Source organism: Schistocerca nitens, chromosome 7, assembly GCF_023898315.1.
Source record: "Schistocerca nitens isolate TAMUIC-IGC-003100 chromosome 7, iqSchNite1.1, whole genome shotgun sequence".
Lineage (NCBI taxonomy): Eukaryota > Metazoa > Arthropoda > Insecta > Orthoptera > Acrididae > Schistocerca > Schistocerca nitens.
Window position 1 is genome coordinate 154,686,749 of NC_064620.1, and position 10,547 is coordinate 154,697,295.

The 10,547-nt window shown below is 46.7% G+C and overlaps 1 protein-coding gene across 2 annotated transcripts in view; it reads left to right on the forward strand.

The window, feature by feature from the left end:
- Positions 1 to 10,019, forward strand: part of LOC126194831 (dynein regulatory complex subunit 6-like) — a 70,160-nt gene extending 60,141 nt beyond the window's left edge. For both annotated transcript variants that reach the window (XM_049933166.1, XM_049933165.1), the window contains exons 2-3: positions 8,126 to 8,301; positions 8,488 to 10,019. In XM_049933166.1, the coding sequence (XP_049789123.1) occupies positions 8,509 to 9,819 (1,311 nt within the window). In that variant the 5' untranslated portion in view covers positions 8,126 to 8,301; positions 8,488 to 8,508 and the 3' untranslated portion in view covers positions 9,820 to 10,019. The remainder of the gene's footprint in view (positions 1 to 8,125; positions 8,302 to 8,487) is intronic.
- Positions 10,020 to 10,547: the final 528 nt, after the last annotated feature.

The following is a 10,547-nucleotide window of genomic DNA, read 5'->3' on the forward strand; positions in this document are numbered from 1 at the left end:
GAGCTCCACTCCACTCTTAACTACAGTAAGGGTGTTGTGACATGTAGGGACTTGATGGATATCCCCACAGACGAGTTAAAATCTGAATGGGCTGATGAAGGTATTGTTGACGTGCAGCATATTATGAAACGAGTAGATGGGAACCTAGTCAAATCCGACTCGTTTATTCTCACGTTCAGTTGCCCACGACTCCCAGAGCATGTTAAAGCGGGGTTCTTACGTTTGCCAGTAAGGCCCTATTTCCCCAACCCAATGCGCTGTTTTAAATGTCAGCGCTTTGGGCATACTACGTTGGGGTGCAATGGGATAGCCACTTGTGGTAAATGTGGTCAGCCTGCCCATGAAGGAGCTGATTGTTCATCGCCTGTGAAGTGCGTGAATTGCTCTGGGAGTCACCCTGTCTGGAGCCGGATCTGCCCCGTCTATCTCGACGAACGGAAGATCCAGGAGATCAAAACATCTAAGCGCATCCCCTATGGTGAGGCCAAGAAGATCTTTAAGGCCATGCAACCTCCTGTGTTTACGACGTCTTTCGCTTCCGCTCTGAGAAAACCAGTACAAATGGCCACTGTTGCTACGCAAACGGAGGTTGCTAGTGTTAGCACTAATACCTGCGTTTGCCAGTGCACTTGTGCTGCTGCAGTTGTTTTGAAACCTGCGGCTCTGCCCGCAACGTCGGACAAGGCCGTGGTTGCTGACATCGGGGTACTTCCTGCCTCTTCCCATATGGCGCCTTCTGCCAAGGCCGTTACAGCTCCACCTGCTGCCAAAGCTCTGCCTTCTCAGCCCCCCAAGACAAAGACGCCGAAGGTGAAGGTTTTGCCACCTGCGGAGACTGGTCAGGGTCAGTCCGATGACGAGGCCATCGTACTGTCTGACATCTCCCGTGGGTCGTCATCGGAGTTGATGGACATTGATGTTGACCGGGGGCGATCTTCTCGCCCCAGGAATAAATCTCCGGCCAGTACGGGCTCTCCTCCAAAACACAGAGGCAGGGTGAAAGTTCAGCCACCCTGATCACTGGCTCCCATATTGCAGTGGAACCTGAATGGGTTCAGGACGCATGTGGCCGAATTACAACTCCTTGTACGAGAGTGCCCTTTGTGCTTATGTCTCCAAGAGACACATTTTCGGGCCACTGATGCTCCTTCTTTACGGGGCTATACCGTATATCGGAACGATGATCTGACGGGGGAAAGGGCAAAAGGTGGTGTTGCGGTTTTTGTCTGTGACATGCACCCCTCATCTGAGCTCCCTCTCATTACAGACTTGCAAGCAGTTGCAGTTGACATTCTTGTGGGTCGGAGGCTCACAGTCTGTTCCCTTTACTTACCACCTCAGGATGCGATGGACTCTGAGGCTCTCGCAGACCTTATTAGCCAACTCCCCCGCCCATTTCTTCTTCTGGGGGACTTCAATGCTCATAATGTCTTATGGGGCTCTTCGACTACTTGCCCCAGGGGTCGCCTTCTGGAAAACCTCATGATGTCTGAAGAACTGTGCATCCTCAACTCTGGTGCTCCCACTCATTTCTGTACTGCTTCTGGGTCGTCATCAGCTATTGACCTTTCCTTTTGCTCTCCAGCACTCGCGGATTCTGCTCTGTGGGAGGTTGCTGCAGACCTCCATTCTAGTGACCACTTCCCCCTTTGGATTCGCCTCCTGGATGAGGCTGTGGCATTACCAGTGCTGCCCAGGTGGCACCTCTGCAGAGCTGACTGGACACTTTTCAGCCAACTGGCTGTTTTGGAACACCGTGCCAGCGTCCACGAATGGGTAGACCATGTTACAGCCGTGATCTCCCATGCTGCTGAATTATCAATCCCACGGTCATCCGGTCATGCCACGAGGCGTCCTGTCCCTTGGTGGACCACTGAGTGCTGCTCAGCCATCCGAGCCCGCCGTGCAGCTCTGCGCCGCTTCAAGTGCAGTCCCTCCGCTGACAATCTTGCGGCCTTTCGGGTGGCAAGGGCCAAAGCGCGGCGAGTGATTAAAGAGAGCAAACGACGGTCATGGCAATCGTTCTTGAACTCCATCTCCCGTTCCACTAATTCTACGAAAGTATGGGAAGCCATCAGGAGGATTTCCGGGAAACTCGGCCAGCTACCTGTCACGGCATTGCTGCATCAGGGAAGTCTCCTCACGGCGCCGAGAGACATTGCCCAGACACTGGCCATGCATTTTGCGGAATCTACCGCTACTATTACCTGTGATCCAGATTTCTGCCGCTACCGCACTGCCATCGAGAGGGTCACTTGGACTTCCGGTCTCCAAATTCTGAACCCTACAACTGCCCCTTCACAATGTGGGAACTGGATTCGGCGCTGTCTGTGGCTCGTGATACTGCGCCTGGCCATGATCAAATCCGGTACAGCATGCTGCAGCACTTGTTACTGCCTTCCAAGGAAGTTCTCCTGAATTTTTTTAATATGATATGGTTATCTGGCACGTACCCTGACTCGTGGAGGGAGGCGATTTTGATACCCCTCCTCAAACCGGGGAAGGACCGAACGCATCCCAGTAGTTATCGGAGTATTGCTTTGACGAGCTGTGTCGGGAAGACGTTGGAACGCATGGTCAACCGTCGCCTGGTTTGGCTGCTCGAGTCCAGGCAGCTCCTTAGCCCCTCTCAGTGTGGCTTTCAGAGATGTCGTTCCACCATCGACAACTTGACCCTGCTTGAGGCGGCCATCCAGCAGGCCTTCCTGCGTAACCAGCATTGTCTAGGTGTCTTCTTTGACATTCATAAGGCGTATGACACTACTTGGCGCCACCATATCCTCAATCAACTCCATGAGTGGGGCTTTCGTGGCCGTCTCCCCATCTTCATTCGGTCCTTTCTTTCCCACCGCCTCTTTCGATATAGGGTTGGTAATGTGCTATCTAATTTGTATGTGCAGGAGAATGGTGTTCCTCAGGGAAGCGTTATAAGTGTCACCCTCTTTGCCGTCGCCATTAACAGTATCACGTCCACTGTCCGGAGTCCTGCCCAATGCTCGTTGTTTGTGGATGATTTTGCTGTTTTCTGTTCTTCCTCCAATCTTGTCACTGCTAGTCGGCAGTTGCAGCTTACGATACAGCGATTAGAGGCATGGACTGCGAAGACGGGTTTTACCTTTTCTGCAGACAAATGTGTGTGTGTGTTCATTTTAATCGTTCTCGACGTCTTTTTACCTCTCCTGAATTGCGTCTGAGGGACACCATTCTTCCTTTTAGAGACACTGTGAGGTTCCTGGGCCTCACTTTTGATTCCAAGTTGTCATGGTTGCCTCACCTTAAAGACCTCAAGGTGCGGGCCCTGAAGGCGCTGACTATTTTGAAGTGTCTGAGCCATCGGTCCTGGGGAGCAGATCGGGCGCGTCTGCTGCAGTTTTATAGGGCTTTCGTCCGATCGCGTCTTGAGTATGGTTGCATCGTGTATGGGTCCGCAAGGCCTTCGTATCTGAAGATCCTTGACACAGTACACCATGAGGGTATCCGGCTGGCCACTGGTGCCTTCCGTACCAGTCCCATCCCCAGCCTGTGTGCTGAGGCAGGGGAACCGCCGCTCGCCATTCGGCGGAAACTCCTCATGGTGCGACGGGTGTGTCAATTCCTTGCCTGTCCTACCTCCCCTGCGTACCCTACCGTTGCCCGACCGCCTATGGAACGTCTCTTTTCCAGTCGTCCCAGGGCAACGAGACCATTTGGGATTCGTGCCAAGCATTTGCTTGAGTCCCTTGGTGTCGAGCGTCTGGACCCCCAACGACAAGGTTTTACTCGCCTGCCTCCCTGGTTGCTACAGAGGCCCAGCGTCCTTTTAGACTTGTCGGAATACCGGAGGAGCTGCACTCCTGCGTTTGTTTTTACCTCCTTATTTTATGATATTTTAAACCAGCATCCCGACCATGTACCAGTATTTACGGATGGCTCTAAACAGGGGGACTCTGTTGGTTGTGCTGTTGTTTTCCCTGGTCGAGTCGTCAAGTTACGGCTTCCTGCGGCGTTTACCATCTTTGATGCCGAATTGTTTGCGATCCTGCGGGCATTGGAGCAGATGAGATGTGTTCCCAGTCGTAAGTTCCTCATCTGTTCTGACTCCCTGAGTGCCCTTCAGACCATGCAACACTTGTACCCAGCGAATACGGTCGTCCAGAACATCCATGATGCCCTACTCCACCTGCAACGGCAGGGGAAGGAGGTTTCCTTCTGCTGGGTGCCGGGGCACGTAGGTATTAGGGGAAACGAACTGGCGGATGTGGTTGCCAAAGATGCGTGTTCCCTCCCTCACGTTGTTGCATGTGCCGTCCCCCTCCATGCTGTTACCTCCCTCCTGCGTTTTCGCGTTCTGCGTCAGTGGGAAGAGGAGTGGCTGGCAGTCGGTGAAAATAAGCTGCGTCTGGTCAAGGCCACCACGCAGCCATGGCGTACGTCCTACCAGTCATGCAGGCGGGATGAGGTTCTCCTCACTCGCCTCCGCATCGGGCACAGTCCCTTCACGCATGGCTTTTTACTCCGGCGGGAGGACCCCTCAATCTGCAGTGCTTGTGGCGTCCAGATTACTGTCCGCCACATTTTACTTGACTGTCTTTTATTCTCTGACCAGAGGGCAGTGGTTTCTTTGCCACCGGATTTGCCCTCTATTTTACAAGATGACGCCACTACTGTAGTTAAGGTCTTACGGTTTTGTGTCCTGTCCAATTTGTTGCCTCGGATTTTAGGGAGAGGGTTTTAATGTGCTGCTGGGTGACTGGCTCACCCAGGTTTTAGGTAAGAGGTCAGCCAGTCACGATTACCTCCTTGTTTCCCTTCGGTTTCTGTTCTCTTTTCCTTGTTTCCCTTCCTTTTTCGTGTGTTCCTTCTCCTCTTGTTTTGCCTCTGTATGTGAGGATTTGAAACTGCGTCAGGTCTGTCTCTTTTAGCCGTACTCCTTGTTCGCTGTCCGTCTTAGTCCCTTCGCTGCATGTGTTCCTGTTTTTATGCGTTTGGGCGCTGATGACCCCGCTGTTTAGCGCCCGTAAACCTCAAACACACACACACACACACACACACACACACACACACACACACTCTACTAGGTCTGTTAACAGTTACACTCCTTCTGTTATGTGGGCCAAGGTCCATTCCCAGTTTTATGGCCTGACTGTAGCAGATTATGTCACAGTAGACTCTATCCAAAACTTCAGGCCACTATTTTGCAGAGATTTCAAACTCCACACCCTATCAACTTGCTTTCCTCCATGGGAAACGAGTGGAGATGGCTCGGCTGATAACCCTATCTTCGCAGAATCGTGAGAGCTACAATGCCGCTTTTACTATGAGGGAGTTTGATTATGCTCTGAATTCACACATGTTGGAGGACTGGTGTCCTCTGTGCTCTCTAAACATGGGACTTCCAAAGCCACCTGACCCGTTTCCTTCAGCAATATTTAATAGACAAGAGTTTTCAAGATATATGTTGGTTCTGCCTTGTTGAACACCTTTATCCAGGAAAACAGTGTGCCTCAGGATTCAGTCCTTAGCATTGTGCTCTTTGCTATCGCCACTAACCCAATTATGGCCTGTTCCCCGCCGGGCATCTCTGGCTCCAGTTTTGTCGATGATTTTGTGATCTGTTACAGTTTTCCAAGGACTTGTCTCCTTGAGCGGCATCTTCCACATCGTCTGGATTGTTTTTACTAGTGGAGCATTGACAATGGGTTTCACTTTTCCCCTGACGAAATGGTTTGTATGAATTTCTGGCGGTGCAGTGGATTGCTTCCGCTCTTTCCGTCTTGAACCTGTTGCTCTTCCATTCATTGAAACTACAAAATTCGTGGGGCTCATGCTCAATATGAAAGTTTCTTGATCATCCCATGTCTTACCTGGCCACCTGCTGTACATGGTTCCTCAATGTCCTACATCGTCCTCAGCAGTACTTCCTGGCGAATGGATCAGACCCTCTCCTCCGTTTGTACTGGTCCCTTGCCCATTCGAAACTAGATTATGGGTGTTTTGTTAATGGCCTGCACATTCTTCCCTCTTACGCAGTCTGGCGCATTTCACACTATTCCGGTTGAGAGTCTGTAAGCAGAAGCTGCCCTACTACCACTCTCATACCAATGTGATGGTCTCCTCAGTGAATACGCATGCTGTTTATTTGCCATGCCTGGCAGTCCTTCCTATGTATCCTTCTTTGATGACTCCATTGATCCTGTTACCTCCTGGAGTTCACTTACGGCTGTTGCTCCAGCAGCTTAACTTCATACTACGTGCCACTTTCCCGATGGGTGTGAACCCATTGCCACCTTGGCTTTGTTTGGTTGCTTGTGTTCACCTTGGCCTTCATTCACTTCCAGAGTGGAGATTTATCATTTCTTAGGACTGGTCTTTATTTTTCAGTTGACGTGGATTCCCTATTTCCCCCAGCTTAAGCAAAAGTGCTGGCTGCACCTTAATACACTTCGCTGCGTGAATAACACCAGCTAGGTTTCAGATCGCACTACCCTTCTGCAGCTTTACAAAGCCCTGACACAATCCCACTTAGATTATGGGTGTCTAGCATATGGTTTGGCATCACCCTGAGTATTGCAGAGACTGGATCTGATACACCACTGTGGGGTTCAGCTTGCGACAGGAGCCTTTCGAACTAGCCCTGTGAGCAGCTTACTCATGGAGGCTGGGGTCCCTCCATTGTAGATCAGGAGCCAACAGCAGCTTGTCAATTGTGCTATACAAATTCACAGCTGCTCTAAGCATCCGAACTACTGCCTCTTCTTTCCAAACACGGTAATCCATCTCCTGCAATGGCGGTGCCGATTAAGAGTTTCAATCACAATCCGCATCTGGTGTATCCTGTCTGAACTTCAGTTGTTTCCTCTTCCACCTCTCCTGTGGATCCAGTACAATACACCTTTGTCGTGCATCCCTTGACCACAGCTTCGTCTTGACCTATCACAAGGTCTGTAAGACCCAATCCATCCCTAGACCCTCCACTGCCAATTTTTGTCTATCCTTGGAGCATCCCATGGTTCAGAAGTTATCTACACTGATGGCTCGATGGTTGCTGGTCATGTAGGCTTTGCTTGTACTCGTGTAGAAAATACTGCTCTCCTTGCCAGATGGCTGTATATCCATTCCTGCATTGGTGGGTCCTTTCGCATCTGCAGTGACTCCTTGAGCAGTTTGCAAGCTCTCGACCAGTGCTACCCTCGCCATCCCTTGGTCATTGCTATCAGAATTTCCTGTATGCCCTTGAACAGTGTGAACGCTCAGGGCCCTTCGTCTGGACGCAGGGCCATGTCGGGATTCCGGGGAATGAATTCACTGGTAGCCTGGCCAACGGTCTCAGAGTAGAGTATCTGTGGTAAGTGGCGGGGGCTGGGAGCTGTATGTCCCCTCATTGCACTCTGCTTTCAGGGGCTCCCGGCTGCTCCCTAGGTGGGGCAGCTTGCTTGCCTTGCTTCCTCTGTCTCCCTTTTTTGTTTTTGCCCCCTTTAATACACTAAGCAGATTCAGAAGGATGTAGGCTGCAGTAGGTACTGGGAGATGAAGAAGATTGCACAGGATAGAGTAGCATGGAGAGCTGCATCAAACCAGTCTCAGGACTGAAGACCACAACAACAACCACCTCAGCTTTGCAGACAGTGGTAGACCTTGGGGTTTTCTTCCCCTGAGTTTTGCGTGGTAGGCTCCGTCGTGATCTACAGTCGTATAGACCTGCCTGTTCGAAGACAAAGGGACCGATGGCCTAATAGTATGGTCCCTTTAAGCATCCAACCCCCTCCCCCCCCCCCCTCCCACAAACACACACACAGTCAAAATTAATTTGACATTGGCAAAAAAAAAAAGATATTTGTAGACACATTTTGAATTGTTCCAGAGAATAAAATGCCAGGTTGCAAACAAGATACGTAATGCATTGCTTAAATTTATGCCACATTGAATTCATAATCTAATAATGCATGGGCTTTGGCTCTCATTTCCGTTTGAAATTTTGATGTGTTGCTGCAAAAGTTCAGTTGGTGTTCAGACATCTTGCTGTACACTGTGAGCTGCATGTAAAAATATTTTTGTGTGGAGCTCATGGTGTACAGCAAGATGTCTTTTAACAACCATACAAGTTAAGTTTGTATTCTTAATAGTGTGTGTCTTTTCTTTTTTTCAGAATCTGAATGACATATTTCAAAAAAGAATTCTCATAAAACATTTTAGAGACATGGGCTAACTGGTGCTGATAAAGTGTATAAATCCATAATCCCATGTCTCTTTGCACGTAAATGAAATACTTCAAGATGGTAACTCTGGAGGGTTGCAGAATATTGGCAGATATTTAAAATAAAGGTTAGTGTGTGTGTGTGTGTGTGTGTGTGTGTGTGTGTGTGTGTGTGGTGTGTTTTTGTATGTGTGTGTGTGTGTGTGTGTGTATGTGTTTTAGTTACAAAATTTGCAATCAATTACTTTGTTGTATTTGACTGAGAATAAATAAAGGAAGTGTATAAATAAATTGTTCATGTTTTCTTCATACAGGTCCTAACAATTCCATTTATAATGTCAATCAGTTTGGATGATGTGCCAAATGAGATACTACTGGAAATATTTTCACGATGCTCAGTGGAAGATCTGGTGCTGAACATACAGCATGTGAACTCACGCTGGAGGTCTCTGGCCAGACACCCAAATCTCTGGCAGAACCTTGCATTTTTTCCTGAAAGGAGTACATCTGTTAAAAAAATTGTAACAGTTCTAAGAGCTGCCCCATACTTGCATTCAGTTATTTTGGTAGCTAATGTTGAACATTCTGTTATTGAAACACTGTGTGAATGTTGCCCGAAAATAAAAAGCCTTCAGTTTTATGATACAAGACCAGTAACAGTGGTTATGCTGAAAATGTTGTTGGCTTCTTTGCCGAATATTGAATACCTGACATTAAGAAGCATGGATATTGATTCAGAAGATTTTGGTTACATACTAAGTAAGTTTGATAAAGTTCGGTATTTATCATTGCTGCATACATTCTATACTGGTTCAACTTTAATGCGCCATTTAGCAGATGGCTGTAAGTCATTAGAGTATTTGCGACTGGATGGAATTGAAGTAAGAGATGATAGCATACTGTATTTTATTGCAAAGAAGGGGAGTCAGTTGAAAGGACTTGTGCTAGATGGTTATGGGTTTGGATTTACTGCTACTTCTCTTACACCAATCAAAATTTGTCAGAAGCTAATAAAACTAAGGTTTTATGACTGTTCACAGTTGACTGAGGAGTGTTTCCAAAATATTGTGCTCTTACCAGAACTGCAAATTTTACAAATACCAAATGCATCTCATATATCGCCTTCTGCTATAAAATGGACTTTTCGGCGAATACATTATCCAAGAATTGTTGAGATTGACTTGACAAACAGCAGACTTGATGATAGTTGTGCAGAAATTCTGTCTCAGAGTTGTCGTAACCTTCAGAGATTGTGTGTAGCCATGTGCAAAAGTTTGACAGATGAAGGCTTGAAGTTCATCTGTAGGTGTCATAAACTGCAGCAACTTAATGTCAAAGGTTGTAATATTACTGATGAGGGAATGCAGTACTTACCACAGTTGCCAAGACTGAAACATTTGAATATTTCTAGAAATGATATTACAGATGAAGGTATAAATTATGTTCTCAATTGTAAACAACTTGTTATACTCAAACTCAATAATTGTTCTGTGAGTTACACAAGTATTTTAAATTTATCTTCACATCTAAATGAGCTCATGTATCTGAGCATTTTGAACAATGCTCATGAAATGGATTTTGGTTCGCTAGAAAAAATTCAAAGTCAGAAGAACTCTAAGTTGAAAATACACATGTCGTACAGTTAATTGTGAAATAATATGAGTTAATTAATGTGACTGCTTGTGAATTTTTCATTACCAGTTCATTTACCTCAAATGTGATTGAGAAGTTTGTATCAAGATTTGTAATTGGAAAGTACTCAGAAAGAAAAGCTTTAGCAGCTTCACTGTGATAACTAAATATTTACAATGCCATGTTCATGTGATGAAAACTGCCCCAGTTTTTTATTGTTATTGTGCAAAGGAAGCAGACAAGGCTGCTTACATGACGTACAAACTGCTTGGAGGACAATAATATGAGAGTCAAGAAGTAAGATTGATTTCTTCATATGAAATCTGAGAATTTTTGTAGCAGACATAATTTCATCAACTGAGTACGAAATTATTTGTGAATGTTACCATAAAGGAAAACAACAAATCTGCGTTCTTGACAGCCTACCAAACATCATGCACTTCTCTTTTACAAATATGAGTTGTAAAATAATCTAGTAAAGTTGTTTGTATTTCTTGTTGAGCATAGTGGTGAACAAATAAAATATTCATAATATGTATTAGAAAGATGAAACAAATCACTAATGAAAGTATATATTTATACCATCAAAGAAATTTTCAAGTTAATTTTTTCCCCTTACCTCTGATTTTGTCTTGGTGCATTATTTCTGTAGATTGTTTGCATCATTTTTAAACTACTGACTTTAACAAAAGTAACTAAGATAAAAAAGCAGAACATCAATGAAATATTCAAAAACACATGG